The sequence below is a fragment of the Hoplias malabaricus genome, chromosome X1 (assembly GCF_029633855.1).
Source record: "Hoplias malabaricus isolate fHopMal1 chromosome X1, fHopMal1.hap1, whole genome shotgun sequence".
Taxonomy (NCBI): Eukaryota; Metazoa; Chordata; class Actinopteri; order Characiformes; family Erythrinidae; genus Hoplias; species Hoplias malabaricus.
Window position 1 is genome coordinate 18595724 of NC_089818.1, and position 18155 is coordinate 18613878.

General features: G+C 42.8%; 1 protein-coding gene across 1 annotated transcript in view; it reads right to left on the reverse strand.

Moving 5' to 3' along the window:
• The window catches only part of LOC136675447 (homer protein homolog 3-like), a 34367-nt gene extending 16350 nt beyond the window's left edge, over window positions 1–18017 (reverse strand). Inside the window, exons 1-5 of the mRNA XM_066651997.1 lie at window positions 17529–18017; window positions 15903–15952; window positions 5191–5347; window positions 1669–1800; window positions 1107–1214 (exon numbers count right to left, since the gene is read on the reverse strand). Of these exons, the coding sequence (XP_066508094.1) occupies window positions 1107–1214; window positions 1669–1800; window positions 5191–5347; window positions 15903–15925 (420 nt within the window). The 5' untranslated portion in view covers window positions 15926–15952; window positions 17529–18017. The remainder of the gene's footprint in view (window positions 1–1106; window positions 1215–1668; window positions 1801–5190; window positions 5348–15902; window positions 15953–17528) is intronic.
• Between the last annotated feature and the right edge of the window lie 138 nt (window positions 18018–18155).

Below are 18155 nucleotides of genomic sequence, written 5' to 3' on the forward strand. Positions count from 1 at the left end.
AATTGCTCCCAATCACTCTGCTGACCTGAAAAGCCGAACAGCTTTATTCAGTGGGAGACAGACGCAGCAAGCCAAAGCACAGGACTGCACGGATAAATTTATCGCTGCCCTATTTCTCCTCTCTCTTCCCAGTGAGACGAATGACCCAGCTCATCTTTCTCTCTGCTTCCTCTCCTCTCCTGCTCTCCATTCCATCCCTCCTTCACTTTCCTGTGCTCTTGAGGTGGGCTTGAGTTTCAGTTAACTCCTTCTCTGTGCATCAAGAGCAGGAGGAGGAAATGCTCTGGAGGCTCTTGGGACTGCAGTTTAGAGTGAGGTCAAGGACTTCTCTCTACGCTCAGTTCTGATATGTTTCGTTGATATTTTAACTAGATTTACTTCAAATATGTAGATTTTCAGATATTGTTTTTTTTTAAACATTATGACACCTTTAAATGCCTTTAAGTACAACTAAAAACATCTAATACATCTATAAATGATTCATACCCCAATTAGGTTAATTAGCAAAATGAACACAGTTTCAACTGACTGCAATAAACAATGACTGCTTAATCAGCTGTATGAAAAATGCCCATTGGTAAAATATAATGCATTTACATCCCTTTTCCACAAGCTTCCTGGTGTCTTAATAAAACGTCTGAGATGGGCTTTGCTCAAAATACCACAAGGATCAACGCCCACAGCAGCATTCTCCCTCTGTGTAAACAGCCCTCTGCAGAATGACCAGTTTCAGAGTCTGTTCCTTTAAATGGTAATGAGCCACACACCTCTTACCCCCAAGCAAGCAGCAATGACAAGCAAGACACACAAAATATTTTTTTCCCTAGTCAAAATTTGGCTTGGTTTTCTCATCTCTCCACTCACGTTGGGACTGTTTTGCATGGTTTAACTTTGCACTCTCACATAATTGCACGTCTGGCACTTTGATTGAATATACTCAGACGAGGGGGCAGCTCGTCTAATCCCATGTTTCCTGACTCAGGTCCTCACCGTTTATGGTCTGGTAGGCTCCAAATTAATGTGCACATGCACAGAAAAATCTTTTAAATGTGTCCCTTTTAAGTGATTCTATCAGTATGTGTCTGTGTGTTTGTGTGGGGGCCCACCTGAGGGGCTGCGATGTTCAGGGCAGGATTGGTCAGTTCCATCTTGTCCTGTGATTTCTCTCTGGCCATACGAGCAGCCTCCTTTACCTCTCTGAAGCGCTCGGAAAACTGTAACGATAATATCCACTTTACAGATGAGAACACATTCATTTTTATTAATATCAACAGGATTTATCAAAAACTATGAGGCTAAGAGCCATGAGTATGAACCTATTCACCAGCGCCTTCTAACTGTTCCGGCATCCTTCATATCATAAGTTACTTTGGGCAAATGCATCATCTTTAAATGTTATTAATGGAAATCAAATTTGCTCCTTTCTTCATGGTGCGATAATTGCATAAAGGAGATTATTCAAATCATGTTGTGTTTTAATGTGCAATAAAAGCCAATCTTATCCGAGTGCTCTTTACTTCCGAAGCGTATATACATGATACGTGATATCGTTCCAATCAATGCTAATCCTCCTTCAGACAAATCTTAATCAGAACAACATTATCATCCACAGGGACCCCGCGTCTCTTAAGGTGAAGCGTTATTAAGGCATGCGCTGGTGTTGTTTACCTGGTGAAGCTGCTGCTCTGTGGCGAACCCCAGGCCGTAAACAGTGTTAGCCCTGCTGTCCGCCCACTGGCCAAACTTCTGGGAAGTCTTAGTGAACGTCATGTTGGGTGTGATTGTGCTGTTAATGATAGCCTGCGGAGGCAGAGTGAATACAATTTTTCAGATCATAATCAAGTTTGTATGATAACAGGAAAAATATACTGCTATAACAAGGCTTTTGCGACGGATAATGTTTCTTTTTAATATAGATTGTGCAACAAGCTTGGACAGGTGGGGCATTCCTGGTTTACAGATGATAACACTCCTTGCACACAAATAATTTAATGCATTTGGTGTTCACAGTGTAGGGAATTTGTAGAATTCACAAATGGGTTCCTCAGCTGTTCTTTTAAAAACCCACTCACCCCCCAACTTTATCAGTTATTATAGCTTTCAATAATCTGTAGCACAATACTCTAATAATAATAATAATAATAAATAATAATATAATTATTCATTCATTCATAATCTGTAAGCGCTTATCCAGTTCAGGGTCACAGTGGCTCCAAAGCCTACCTGGAATCATTGGACGCAAGGCGGGAATACACCCTGGAGGGGGCGCCAGTCCGTCACAGGGCAACACACACACTCATACACACTCACTACGGACACTTTGGAGTCACCAATCCACCTACCAAAGTGTGTTTCTGGACTGTGGAAGGAGACAGGAGCACCCAGAGGAAACCCACACAGACACAGGGAGAACACACCACACTCCTCACAGACAGTCACCCGGAGGAAACCCACGCAGACACAGGGAGAACACACCACACTCCTCACAGACAGTCACCCGGAGGACCCCCACACACAAATAGGGAGAACACACCACACTCCTCACACACAGTCACCCGGAGGAAACCCACACAGACACAGGGAGAACACACCACACTCCTCACAGACAGTCACCCGGAGGAAACCCACGTGGACACAGGGAGAACACACTAAACTCCTCACAGACAGTCACCCGAAGGAAACCCACACAGACACAGGGAGAACACACCACACTCCTCACACACAGTCACCCGGAGGAAACCCACACAGACACAGGGAGAACACACCACACTCCTCACACACAGTCACCCGGAGGAAACCCACACAGACACAGGGAGAACACACCACACTCCTCACACACAGTCACCCGGAGGAAACCCACACAGACACAGGGAGAACACACCACACTCCTCACAGACAGTCACCCGGAGCAGGACTCGAACCCGCAACCTCCAGGCCCCTGGAGCTGTGTGACTGCGACACCTACCTGCTGGACCACCGTGCCGCCCTTTGTATAATTAATGACACATAATAAATGTATAATAAATGTGCTTGCAGTTCTGACCTTTTATATAAAATAAATGATCAGTCCATGACACTTACATTTGTTTGGAGCATGGCCAGGAAATGAGAGGGCTCTGGCAGCTTATAAAGGTCTCTCTGTCTCTACATTAATGACTCCTCTAGTGAAGGGGGAACCGGTGTCATGTGAGTAGATTAACAGAGTGACCGGATGAAAACTGGGAGAAATGGACACGTATGAGGTCATGGTGGAATAACAACATGGGTCAGTTTGGAGGTGTGTGTAATCTATGAGCTACCGCAGCTCTGGAGGCCGTGCGGCTCCTAGAATACACACGCTGACCTTTTCCCTCATTTCCACAACTTATTCAATATTAAAACACTTCAAAACTTCCTTGTACCGTATCAAAGAGGAGGTTCAAGTAGCAGGGTGTGAAGCCTTATAATGAAATGCTTAAGCTACAGAAGCTACGGTTTAGATGAGTTAGCATAAAATGTAATGCTATGGCTAAAAATCTCAGTTAATTCTACCCTTTAGATTCTCAAGTGAGCGTGTTGCTGAATTACACATTCTTAAGTAAAGCCTTTTCATGTTTTCCTCTGATAAACAAACATGCTGAATAATTTGTGTCTACCCTACTGCCAACTTCACTGCAGGTTTGTTCTGGGGGTTTTCCTGTTGCTCCATGAGGGAAGTATCATTTATAGAGGGCTGAGAGGTGTGGCAGTTCTTAGCTTGCCTATTCAATCCATCTCAGTCTCTCTTTGTTATGATACATTGTTGTTCAATGGTAAAGTAGTTCAGACAACAGTAAAAAAAAACAATAAATTGCTGTATGATTTATCCCACTTAGTATAACACTGTCTGCTCCTAAACTATAGGTTTATATTCTGTATTCTATGACTCATAAAGGAAGCTGTGAGTACTGTTACCTCTATTTTGCCATCGCAGTTGACAGGTGATTTTTTATTTGATTGTAGTATTTTCTGTATTCCTAAAGCCATGTCCGTTTCAGTTGGTCTCCTTTGTGAATAACCCTTTTGTGGCTATGGAGAAAGCCCTAACTGGATGTTTTTTAATTAACTGGCTGAATGCACTCTTATTTGCACACAAATAATTACTCAAATAATGGCTAAATAACCTTGCAGAGATCATGCAAGCGTTTCCATAAAACAAAAAGTCTTAAATTCACCATTATTTCATTAAATATGTGACCAGACATCAGATTAAAACTGTACATCTGTGAAGGGGGTTTCACTGAACAAGCAAAAACAAATGGAGCTATAATCCTTATCTGAAAACGGCTGTAATATGAGTTTTTGGAACTGACTGCAAAATACACTGCAGGCTATGCCAGGAATTTCAAGTCACAATAAAGAACACTAAGAAGTAAAGGTTTTAAGAGCTGGCAAATAACAATGATTCATTCAGAGCGGAAAAAGTTGAAAATGTCATGTGAAATACCAGTGGTTAAAAAAAGAAAATCCAACATTTCTTGCAGTTACTTCTAACAAAGTAAGCAAACTGCTACTGCTTTCTGTCAAGCCTTGTCCTATACCCTCCGTGCATCCTCATTACACAGAAAAAAAAAGCCCCAAATTGTATTCACCCGGCGGATGGCAGTAGCTGAGCCCCTGCCCCTTCATGGTGTGTGAACATGCTCTCCACGCCAGCTGTGTCTTTCTTCATTGATCAACACCTACATCCCCAAGGATCTCTCTCATCACTGCACTATGCCTCTACTCAGCTAAACCTGGACATGCCCCATTCACTCAATCAACAGCCATTGATTGGACACACTGGTGCAAAACAGCAGTTAGAGCCTTCAGAACTGACATCAACACTTTTTCTACACCTTGGATTTTGTTCTAATTTTGCCCATCAACTAATTACGACTCCCAGTCTTACTACACCAACAGCCTGTAAGAAGCAGGAAGGGTCAACGCTAGCCTCTTTTCAAACTGACGCTAATTAATCATTACATCAGCAAATGAAGAGATGGTGGGGGGATGGATTGATTCTGCTTTCTCAGAAAGTTCGAAATTTAATTTGCACAAAATGCTATATTAACGTTAGCCGAACAGAATGCTAATTTCTTTTTCCTGTGAGAAAACAACAAATCGTGTTATTTCACCACAGGCTGCATATCATTTGCCAGAAAATCAAATCTCCAGTTTGAAAGTGCTCACCTTGGTGCCCCCCACACTGATGATGCGGTAGGCATGCCGGTTGGCATCGTAGAAGAAGGAGACAGTGACGGCATGTTTGCTGGCTGGAATCCAGTTCCGTTTAGTGGCTGGATCGATCTGGAACACATGAGCTCGTGTACTGAAGATGGGCTGCTCCCTGTGAAAGAAATGCACAAGAAAGGTGAGTTGAGACCATCATAACCCAGACAAAGTACGATACGTGCGATCGCAAAAGAACAGGACATACATCTCAGCAGTACCACATTTAACAAGAACACATTGTCACGGATGTGAAGAATCAAGTGCTATATTGAGCACTAACCGTGCTCCCTAGTGGAGAATCTTCAACCTGCTAAACACGAGTGAGTGAATTAGGAGCCAGGTCCATGAGGCTCTTCACACAGTTTATCAGAATAACAATATACTCATCACATTCCTCAAAGATTTTGTCTAATGCATACAAACACACAAACACACAGTTCTCCAATGTGAGGAGATACTTCCAATTTACATACTAAGTGCTGAGGTAAATTATGGCTGTGATTGCCTCAGTCGCCATGAGATTAGAAGCCTATATTTAATGCCCTGGGATCATTCATGGATAAACCGCATCTCCATAAATGGGTAACCACGAAAACCTCATTCTATTCAAAACGGTCAGTGTTTCCACTCTGTTTAGCTTCATCTCCTGCTTCATCTACTCTATACTCTTCAGAAGCTACTTATCACACATTAAAATGCAGAGTGGTGTAGATACTAAACAAATATTAAAAATGGCCTCTTTTAGGATTTGAAAATCTAATTCATATAATATACATAAATAACAGCTCTGAATTTGAGGAAGATGCTTGCTCAGGATTTTGGATGCTTCAACCAAGCTTTGTTTTCACTGACATACATTAATCAGACAGTAATAGCAAGGGTTCATTTTTCTTTTAATTAGAATGACACTGGCTAAGTCACAGTCACTGGGTGACAGACCATTCTGCTAAAAACACCACTAGACCCAACACACTAATGCATTAATGCTTCTCTTACCCCTCTGGTGACAATGAAAACTGCCCTAAATGTACAGAGATCAATATGCACTGATTCTAGAAAACCACAGAGTGAACGTAAAACCAATCATCTAAACCTATCAGTGAGAATGAAATTGAACATCACTATTAGTGATTCTATTTGAACTGAATCACATAACTAAACTCGAGAAGTAGTAGAGTAGACAGTATATGATTAATGTAGTGGATGCAGAAAGCTGTTGCAGCACGGTGCCCACCATGACATGCTAGAGCAGGGGTGTCAAACTCATTTTCACAGAGGGCCACATCAGCACAATGGTTGCCCTCAAAGGGCCAGATGTAACTGTAAGACCGTATAAATGTAACTAAATATAACCAAATGTAATGTAGAATAAATGTAATTACTCCTTAATGTTAAATAACTCAGAATTTATTACTTATTCAACTTATAAATATTTGCATAGATATAAAAATGTTTGCTTGTTGCTGTTAACAACATAAATCCTGTTAATTTGTCAGATTAAGAAACACATTACTCCATCAATCAACGATCAAACTATCAAAGTGAATAAAGAGAAATATCATCAAACACAAGTTATGACCTTCAGCACACACTGCTTCCAAAATACATCCTCTGAAAAAGACTTAGACACGCGAGCGATTTCTTCAGCTACAATAAAGCTAGCTTTCACAGCTGCGTCGTTTTGGGCCGTGAACATATTCTGCTGCGATCCCAGTTTGCCTTTTAATTCTTGTACAATTTGTTGCTTTTCTTGAAGGCTAACTTTGACATACTGAGCTCCGTGTTTGGTGTCAACGTGGCGACGTAAATTGTAATCCTTGACAACTGCCACCACCTCATAACACAAAAGACATACAGGTTTTTCTCCTTGAAGCACAAACATGTATTCGCCTTCCCATCTCTCTTCAAACTGTCTTCCATTGGCATTAATTTTTTTTTTCCAGGACATTTTGGGATCAATATTTGTAGCTATTTCTTAATTCCACTTGTTGAAAAAAATCACATCAAAGAGGATACACTGAAATTTAGTGGTGGAATGCGTCACTTGGCGGGCAACATAATCGCCATGCATTGTGGGAAATGTAGTTTAAGGTCAACTCACGCTTTAGAATTAGTGACAGAATTAATAATTAAGTCTAAAAGCGTGCATTGACCATAAACTCCATTTCCCACAATTAATGCCGATTATGTTGCCTGTGAAGCGACGGCATTAAGCCACTTGATTGCAGTCAATCTGATCTTTTAAGCTCCTGCAGCCCACATCAAATCATACGGCGGGCCACATTTGGCCCACGGGCTTTGAGTTTGACACGTGTGTTAGAGTGAGGACCACTTTGGACACACTGGCCGCCATGTAATGATGATTATAACGCTGTGCTCCGTTTGAGAGTCTAGGCTTCAGCTCTTCAGCAAAGACACATCTCTGACACAAAGATACTGATCCCATGTGATCACAGTGAACACACATTCCTTCAGTGTCACTGACTTCCAGTGCAAAGCCGTTCCCAACGTGCAGAGGAAATTAAATTTTCCCACCAAGTCCCCTCCCATCATATGATGATGCCAACTTCATTCTAGACACATGACCTGCCACGGTATTTATTTTAACTGCCACTAAAGCCATGTCACTGAACCGCTCGTCAGGCTTGGAATTAACTGTAAATTCAGCAGTTGCTCTCTGGGACTCCCAGCCCTGTAAAAACATATTAAGCAATTTTTTATAAATAATTTATTAACTACACTGAGTTAATAAATAAATGGTTTAAGTTTAGTCATGAAAATGAAGGTCAAAATTGATTCAAACACTTATAAACTAAACTGATATCTTACTTGAGGAAAACAAAAACAAGTCACATTCTGTTTTTAATGGTGGGCAGAACTGTGTTCACTCATGCCCTTATTCCTCGTCTCAGGATGGTGTGACCATGTTACGCTGGTATCCTGGATACAGAGTAAATATTTGAAGGTCTCAGGGCCATACCGTTTTGGAGTGTTGCTTTGGCCACCTCTACTAGGAAAGTTTCAAAGCTCATCAAAAGTGAATGACAACAGGGAACGGGATTAGTCTGGACCTACTGGGAAATGTCAGGTCGTTTGTAAGCTGCCACACATCAGAAGATAAAGAGAGGATCCCCGCTGGGTGAAGGAGATGGAAATGGAACCATCCTAATGGAATCAGGGAAAAAAGAGAAACGTAAGAGTGAAACGTAGACACTCCTGATATCATTGTTCACAGTCTTTAGGCCCTGATTAATGTTTATCTTCATACCCTTTTCAGAAATGGACAGAGATATGAGACTTTTGTCCCACTGACAGCTCTAGTCAGGACTTGACAAAGAAGCCACCACTGGATTTTAGAGCAAATCTCCGCCAGTGACTCGTGAAGACTGAAATTTTCGGCTAAAGGTCTCCAGTGTATTTCACACAGCCATGTTGGAAAAATGCCACAATGCAAATGAACTGAAACATGTACAAATACAAAAGTAGATTACAGAGCAATCTGCCATTTTTAACAACTGTAAAGTATAAAACAATGTTTATAAAATGATCGCTGCCCTGCAACTGATTCCAGGTTTGAAATAATGAGCTTTTACGTGTTTTCTAAAAACATGCATCTAACTACTTTTTAACCCCTGACTGAATCATCCATCCATTCATTATCTGTAACCCTTATCCAGTTCAGGGTCACGGTGGGTCCAGGGCCTACCTGGAATCATTGGGCGCAAGGCAGGAATATATCCTGGAGGGGGCGCCAGTCCTTCAACAGGGCAACACACACACTCACACTCACACATACCGACACTGTTGAGTTGCCAATCCACCTACCAACCTGTGTTTTTGGACTGTGGGAGGAAATCAGAGCATCCGGAGGAAACCCATGCGGACACAGGGAGAACACACCACACTCCTCACAGACAGTCACCCGGAGGAAACCCACGCAGACACAGGGAGAACACACCACACTCCTCACAGACAGTCACCCGGAGGAAACCCACGCAGACACAGAGAGAAAACACCACACTCCTCGCAGACAGTCACTCAGAGTGGGAATCAAACCCACAACCTCCAGGTCCCTGGAGCTTTGTGACTGCGACACCTACCTGCTGCGCCACCGTGCCCTGACTGAATCGATTTATTTCAAATGTATTTAAAGAAATCTAGGTGTCCTTCTTTAAAGTTATTTGTCCTGCATTACAACACACTCAAAATACGTTTAGGTCAAGAGCCTTGTGTCATTTTGTCCAAACGACCAATAGCTGGCCATTCAATGAATGAATGCTTTTTCTGTGCACTTCTTTGAGATCTGAACAATGTGGGCACATAAGCTCAAGTCTGTTCTGCAGTCAGCCACAAAACCTTGCCGTAGGCTCTAACTCAAATCATTCACACAGCCTTTATTCCAGACTGAGGCCTGTGTGCCTCTAATACAACCGAAGCACTTTCAGTGTAATCTTCCCATTCAACAAATTACACTTAATAGCTCTAGGTTCTAAAAATTGATCTTATTGTTATAAATGTAAGAACTGACCTCTGAGGGCGGCACGGTGGCGCAGCAGGTAGTGTCGCAGTCACACAGCTCCAGGGGCCTGGAGGTTGTGGGTTCGATTCCAGCTCCGGGTGACTGTCTGTGAGGAGTTGGTGTGTTCTCCCCGTGTCCGCGTGGGTTTCCTCCGGGTGCTCCGGTTTCCTCCCACAGTCCAAAAACACACATTGCAGGTGGATTGGCGACTCCAAAGTGTCCGTAGGTGTGAGTGTGTGAGTGAATGTGTATGTGTCCCCTCCAGGGTGTATTCCCGCCTTGCGCCCGATGATTCCAGGTAGGCTCTGGACCCCCCGCGACCCTAAATTGGATAAGCGGTTACAGATAATGGATGGAACTGACCTCTGGACCCTGGTGTGTATTTGTGCGGAACAGACACAGTAATGCACTGACCAACAATCCGACACACACTACTGTTCAAAGATTTATAAGAAACAAAGAAATAGTTACAGATGCCATGAAAAACACACAAAGAAGCCTTCATATATCACCAGTCAACTCGGACATTAACTGCAAACTCTTCATGTGCAATCATCAGACCAAATAGACTTAATATTGGACAGGAGATTTCATAAAAGGCCTCATAACTAAACGTAGCATTTATCAGTATTTACGCTAGTTTCAAGCCCTTCTCGGAAGTGATTGTAGAAGTCAAAATGATGAAGCCGCAAGACGCACTGAAGAGGCTCCTGGTCTGAAAGCAACGGACACCATGAAAAATGTTGACAGCTGAAATATGTTACATGATTGGCTGGATTTGAAATGTTCACCAGTGTCCGGCTCATTAACTCCGCCCACTGCAGCTACCACCTTCTTAGTGTTTTTGCGCGATGATGTTTTGTTATGGACATGCTTCTAACTTTGAACGTCAGGGCTCATTGAATAATCTGTTTCCAACAAATAAATATAACTCATTTCATATTTGGGATATTTCCAGCAGGACATGAGGCAGCATTAATGCACAGACACACTGCCTTTATTAAAGTTTCCCTTGATTTCAGGACACAGACCTTTACATTTTCAAAAAGATCTGAAGAGTTATTTTTGCACACCTCTAAAATTCACTCTCAGAAGTTAGTTATACCTTCTTGTAAATGGTTCAGCTTCTAAATGGAGGAATGGTCTTTTTAGTATTTACCAGCGTTACAACAGAACGTACAAACATATTATTAACTAAGTCACAAGTACAAATCTTGTTATAAAAAGCTTCTAAAAAAAACTGCAACACGCACAAATGTGTGGGAAGATTTCAACACCAGCAGCGTCCCAGTGACGCCACCTCACCACTGGAGCTGGCAGCCGGGAATAGCAAGGCCTGGATTCCCAGAATTCCACATGCAAGTCTCTCCTGGGAGAAGGACGCGCACACGTGTTCGCAAGCAAACACACACACACACACTTTGTTTGCCCCATCTGCTTCTCTCTAGTCTCAGCCACAGACGCTCCACCTACAAACTGACGTCTGATACCTTCAGGGCACGAATCTGGCCTCACTGTGAGGAAACCGCCAGTTGAATTCTGATTGGTGTTCTGTACATCCGCATATCGTTTTGTACTGGCTCTGCTACCGATGGTCCGATGTGAAAGACTGCCTCCACAAGTCAGGCCAAAAAAGAGACTTGTGATTGGTCTTTGTGTGTGTCAGTCAAGGGGGTCAGGGGTTGTCTGTCAACATCCTCTGCACACGGAGCACTTTGAGTGGGTTTTCAGCCAGTCCTGGGAATTGAACCGGCAAACCTAATGTAAAAATGCACGGTACTGATTGATGAAAATGCTGATAAAATGTGCAAGACTGCAAGCTATAGTTGTGAGGCACTTGTATGACTCGTCAGCACATATTTTCCTCAGCTGGTCAGTAAAGTGTCAACACATTTCACAATGAGGCCGGAAATATAAATTTCAATCCCATTATTTTGTTCAACAATGTGGGTACAGCCTCAGATGTGTTTATATTCATCATAATAGCATCACCGCATGAGGAGCACAATGCAGCTGGACATCAGGGCAGCCAGTCAATGTGATTGGAAATGCAGCAGGCGGCCAAAGACAGTAAGTAGAGTTGAAAGCCTATTGTGGTCTGGCCAGCAGCTTTGGCATGCAGAAACTAGAGCAGAAAATACAGTTTTAAACATGTACATTCACACGGTCACGCAAACACACCTATAGCGTGTGCAAAAATCATTCTAAAGTTTTTTTTAGAATTCCTGTCAAAATAGTAATTAAATACGAGTTATTCATTTTCAAGAGATATTTCAGTTTTAATTCACAGCAATCAACTTGTAGAAGGAAGCAGAAAATTTATAATTGAGACATTTGATTTATTTTAAAGAATAATAAAATAGGGCGGCACGGTGGCGCAGCAGGTTAGTGTCGCAGTCACACAGCTCCAGGGACCTGGAGGTTGTTGGTTCGATTCCCGCTCCGGGTGACTGTCTGTGAAGAGTGTGGTGTGTTCTCCCTGTGTCTGTGTGGGTTTCCTCCGGGGTGACTGTCTGTGAGGAGTGTGGTGTGTTCTCTCTGTGTCTGCGTGGGTTTCCTCCGGGTGACTGTCTGTGAGGAGTGTGGTGTGTTCTCTCTGTGTCTGCGTGGGTTTCCTCCGGGTGACTGTCTGTGAGGAGTGTGGTGTGTTCTCCCTGTGTCTGCGTGGGTTTCCTCCCACAGTCCAAAAACACATGTTGGTAAGTGAATTGGCGACTCAAAAGTGTCTGTGTGTGTGCGACCATGTGTGTGAGTGAATGTGTGTTGCCCTGTGAAGGACTGGAGCCCCCTCCAGGGTGTATTCCCACCTTGCGCACAATCCAGGTAGGCTCTGGACCCACCGCGACCCTGAACTGCATAAGCGCTTACAGATAATGAATGAATAATAAAATCTTTTATTTTATAGAATTATTTATACATTTATTTGAAAACAAACAAATAATAAATAAAACAAAGTCTCTTGAAGGCTTGTCCAAATAGTGAAACAGCTTTGTGTATCCCATGTATTTGCAATTAATTTATTCGACCTCTGTAATCGCTTCATCTTAAGCAGGTCCATGATTGGAGTAAATTATTTTCACTGAAACTTTCATTGTAATGTACTTTCAGTTTTAATAAGGACATCTTCAGCTGGAGCAAGAATTTGATTTAAGAAAATCCTACTTTTCCTACCAGTTTTCCTTGGTTTATTGTCAGAGACACTGATTTCTAACAATGCAAATATTGCTAAACTGTACAAGGACTGCATCCTCCTGATGAAGATTTTTATAGCTGCTCTGTTCTGAAAAAATGTGAGCAGGACTCTAGTGCCGCTGGAAAGGAAGCAGCTGGCAGCATATTTAATACACACAAGCAATTAGCAATTGTATGCTAGTACTAGCTTTAGGCCACAAGTTACATTCCATATATGACTGCAATGCCACTGTCAGGATGCCATTCTAGCATCACATAGCATTTCAGCATTCAATTAGCATTTAGTGTGTCTACCCCCTGTCTTTATTAACACTCCTGTTCTAATAAAACGTGTTTTCAGTTTTTGATGGGAACACAGTGATCATGGAGTTTTTCCTGCACCTCCAAAAATCAGTCAGCTGCTGACAGGACGAACCTCTTCTGGTTCTCACTGGAGTGCAGCAGGTTCCTTACTTTTCATGGCCTTAGAGAAATGTGCACATGGTGAGCAAATCAATACAATGTAATATGGTTAAATAAGGCAAGAAAATAATGCTAGTGAATGCCTACCATACAGGCATTTTTTAAATAACATCAAATAAACAAATGTCTCACTGCTGCCCCCTATAGGTGTTACTAACATTAACTAAACTAGCTTTAATTATCACTGCCCCCCCCCAAGTGTATTAACAAACGTCAATTTAACAATAATTACTCACTACTGCCCTCTAAAGATGTTTAAAAACACAAAACAAATAGACAACTTTCCTCTAATTGTGTTATTAACAAACATCAAATAAACAAACATTACTCTCTGCTGCCCTCTTTATTTTAACAAACATTAATTAAAGAAACATTACTCACCAATGCCCTCTAATCATGTTCTGTCTGAACTGTCACTGTTAATTATTGGTTTCCTTTTATTTATGTTTTTAACTTGCCATAAAAGTAACCAGTTTAAATTACTGTGATCCGACCAAACAATTGTGATTAGGTGATTTTGCAATAAGTGTGACGCCTGATATTAGGGACACAGCTGGTTCGTAAAGAGCTGTGAGTGTGTGTGAAGTGAGAGTGCATTTGAAGGACGAATGGTAGCTGTCAGAAGCAGAAAATAGGACAAACTTGTGTGTAAGAGCTCCTTACACCTTGACAGCTCAGAGGAAAACGATCTAATTAACACTAACACTATCTGTAAGGTCCACCTGTTCCAACTTAAACCAGTCTAAACTCTCCAAGGTCTTCAGAAGCTGCTACACCATGAAATATAAAATCAGTTCAACATCATTTATCATAATGGAACAACAACAATGAAAATCTTTATCACTGTGCTCATAGAACACAACAATACAAAAGTGCAGGACAGGACAGAGGAAAACTAACGTACAGTGACTAACAGTGAACACAATACTGAACAATAGCATAAAGCAGGAGCTCTCAAAGTAGGGTGGCATGGTTTCCTGGCGCGCTGCAGGAGGTCAAAAGAGGAGCCAAATAATTATCCTAATTTGACGTTGCATTTCTACAGTAAAAAAAGGAAGGAAAAAAAGGAAGTAAAATACAACATTTGTAATTAAACATCATTAAATTGGGGTCCAGAATGCTGCAAAGGTCTAAATGCTGGTTCTATCATAAGCAGATTATGAGTTTTATCCCCACAGTGTTCTCCTCCATGGTCAAAAGACCCCTATTTTAGTCAATGACAATTCCACCCTCTTGTTAGGTCTCCTGTAAATCACGTGATAATACACTAGTCCAGGAAGGTAAAGGCAGCACATGCTTCCTTCGATACACGTGAAACAGCTACCAATTCTTCTCAAACTCTCAACAGGCAGCTCAACATGCTTGGAGGAGAACACTTAATGTCTACGTTTGTTACGTAAGCAAATAGACAAGCACCTTTCCTAGCACTGTTCTGAGTGATGGGGAGGTGGAGGGTCAACCGACCCAGAGAGTGTGAGGGCAACTATGCTTCATTGGACACCTCACTGGGGACTGAACTTACAGTGCAGACAGTATAAATATGGTGTAAACCAGACATTGAATGTGGCCCTGTGCTAAAGGCAGCAGCGGCTGGTGGCTTCATTGTGGCAGAGTGTCATTCTGTATTAAACCCCATGTAAAATTCTCTGTGAGAGAAGGCCACACTCTGTCTCACTCAGATTCCCCACACAGACTATATATTTCATACTTGACTCGGATCAGCTCTACACGTCCCAGTACAGGTTGGTTCCCCATTACAATTTACAATTACAATTTATTGTGAATCGTCTTGAGTCATTGCACACACTACTGCACGTGTACTTTGTTGTTCTTTGTAGAACCTTGGTCCTGGAGGAAAATTTTGCTTCACTATGTACTGTGAACCACTGTGTATTGTTGAAATCACAATAAAAACCATTTAACTTGAAAATGCCCCCTGACCCCTGAATTGTAACTGGTGACAAACTCTGTGTCTAACAGGAACCGTGGGCTTTGGAAACCACACCAATGGCACTGGTAAACTTAAGTGTTTACTTGTCGTGTTTTTGTTTGTTTGGGACTGAACACAGCTTTGCACATCAGGTCAGACAGAGCATTAGGGGTTTTTACGTCCTTATTTCATCGTCAAGCTCTCTCTGGATTCTTTTGTCGTCTACCAATCCAAGGAGCATTTGAACCCTGAGCGAGCAGGGACTAAAAGTACCCAGTTCCAAGTACCAAATTTGCCTAATGGGAAAGCAAAAAAAAGCAGAGTACAGCAGAGTAAGTACCTTGCACTGAAAAGGCCAAAATAGAGGAGTTTGCTTTAGTCTCACCACACAATTAAAGTCAAATCAAAAAGTTTAACTTGACAGCATTGGAGAGTGAAAATGGTGTAGTTCGGAATAATTTACAATTAGGCCTTTTTCATCAAGGTTCATCAGCAACTGAAACAGCACAACCTAAGCATCAAAGAGAGGACACAAAACCAAAACGTAGGAAGTACAGGATTCCTTACCTCTCTCTGTGGGACGGAAACATTCTTACTGGCCAGGATTGGAACCCTTTCTGCAATCAGAAAATACAAGAGGAAACAATTACACACATACATGTCTGAAAACACGTCAAAATACAGCAAAATAGGATTATTACTGTCAGTTATAGTTAAGCTACAGCTGTGGTATATCTCACTAAATAAAACATCACTCACTGTGCCCTTATGCCAGCACACTTTAAAAGGTCCCTTCTGAATGTTTGCCCAAATGTGCCATAGACCAAAATCTATCCATGACCCATTTTCATATAGAGCACCTGGCAGGCTTTTAAACATGTGTAATAAATATTCATTCATACATTATCTGTAACCGCTTATTCAGTTCAGGGTCGCGGTGGGTCCAGAGCCTACCTGGAATCATTGGGAGCAAGGCGGGAATACACCCTGGAGGGGGCGCCAGTCCTTCACAGGGCAAAACACACACACACACACACACACACACATTCACAACTAAGGACCAATCCACCTACCAATGTGTGTTTTTGGACTGTGGGAGGAAACCCGAGCACCCGGAGGAAACCCACACGAACACGGTGAACACACCACACTCCTCACAGACAGTCACCCGGAGGAAACCCACTCAGACACAGGGAGAACACACCAAACTCCTCACAGACAGTCACCCGGAGGAAACCCACACAGACACAGGGAGAACACACCACACTCCTCACAGACAGTCACCCGGAGCGGGAATCGAACCCAAAACCTCCAGGTCCCTGGAGCTGTGTGACTGCGACACTAACCTGCTGCTCCACCGTGCCGCCCTAATAAATATTCTATTATGATATTAAAGCTTGACTACATGGTCAAACTCCTTACAGGATTAAATCAAACCATCATTTACGTTGGGTATATCAAAAACATTTTTATATAATATTAATCCTCACTAAAATAACTCGAAACGCATTAGTAGGAAGCTGAACAAGAGAACAGCATTATTATTCAAGACCTAGGCTATTTCTTCAAATGTTGTTAGAAACATCTGCTTCTGTATGACCATCACTAACATAGGCATTCAAACACATTTCCACAGGAAAAAAAAACACTGACTATGAGGTTGGGATCATTTGGAATGCTACACAAAACCCTAAGGTCACAACACCCAATGCAAAGCACTGCCTAGACATTTATACCGTTCACTAGAATTAGGCTGGATGAGGGCAGGGCCAGAGGGAGTGCTCCAGGGGTCATGGGCCACCCTGGGTGCCGCCCAAAAATCCTAACCTATGATTGGCCTAATCTGTTTTTGTGGATGTTTTATCCTCATGCCCCTCTTGAATAAATCAGGGCTCCATAGATAACCTTGAAGTCAGAAGAAACTTTGGTCCAGCAGTAAAATAAAGTCACCCCTGGTCAAATAACACTATTGACAATTAGTGCTGGTAAAAATGAGGCCTGCGCAAAAGTTATGGCACCTTTTTCATGTTTAGTTCCCCACAATATTCAACTCAGCAATGTGCAACCTCCCCCATCAAGTTTGTTTCCTGTAGAAGTTGTCTTCAAGTCATTTTCTATCAGGACACCACCAAAACAGGTTCATTGATCAGGGCGTGCCCAAACTTTTGACTGCGACTGGACCAAGCCACTTACCCCATTTCGTTGTAAAAGCCAGGTCTTCCCTCGCCCGCCTCAGTGAGGGACCACCACAGTGAAACTGCAGAAAAACGCAGAGCCCAAAACCACACTCACACTCTCTCTCTCTCCTGAGGAGAATTTCACTGCTGTCGGCGGTGCATGGAGAGTCCCCTTTTGCACGTACAGAGTTCACACTACAGCCCGGCTTTCAGAGCTCCTCCAGAGCCGCGGTGTGGAGACAAATACTCAGTACTCATCTTCTGAGGACTTCTCCGAGCTTTTTCCTCTTTTGTTCGGCTGTACTTCAGTAACCTTGCGGTCCTCTGCAGTCTCCCCGCTGGGGTTTCCTATCTACTCCCCGCTGAAACCGCCGCTGTGTGAAACTCCGGCTTTCTCCCCACTCTTCCCCGAAGCACCGCGGTACTTCTCAACTCCCGTCCCCGGCTTCAGCGTCGCTTTGAGCCTAAACGCCGCGGGTCTGTCGCCGCTTTTTAAAGCCACTCGCACGCCCCCTAACGGACACCAACAACAAATGCACATTACCGCGTCCGAGGCCCGAGCCCCGAGCCCGTACTCCTCCTGCCCTCTAGTGCCCCCCCACCCACTCTCCCCTACCATCGATTGTGCTCATGAGGATAATAG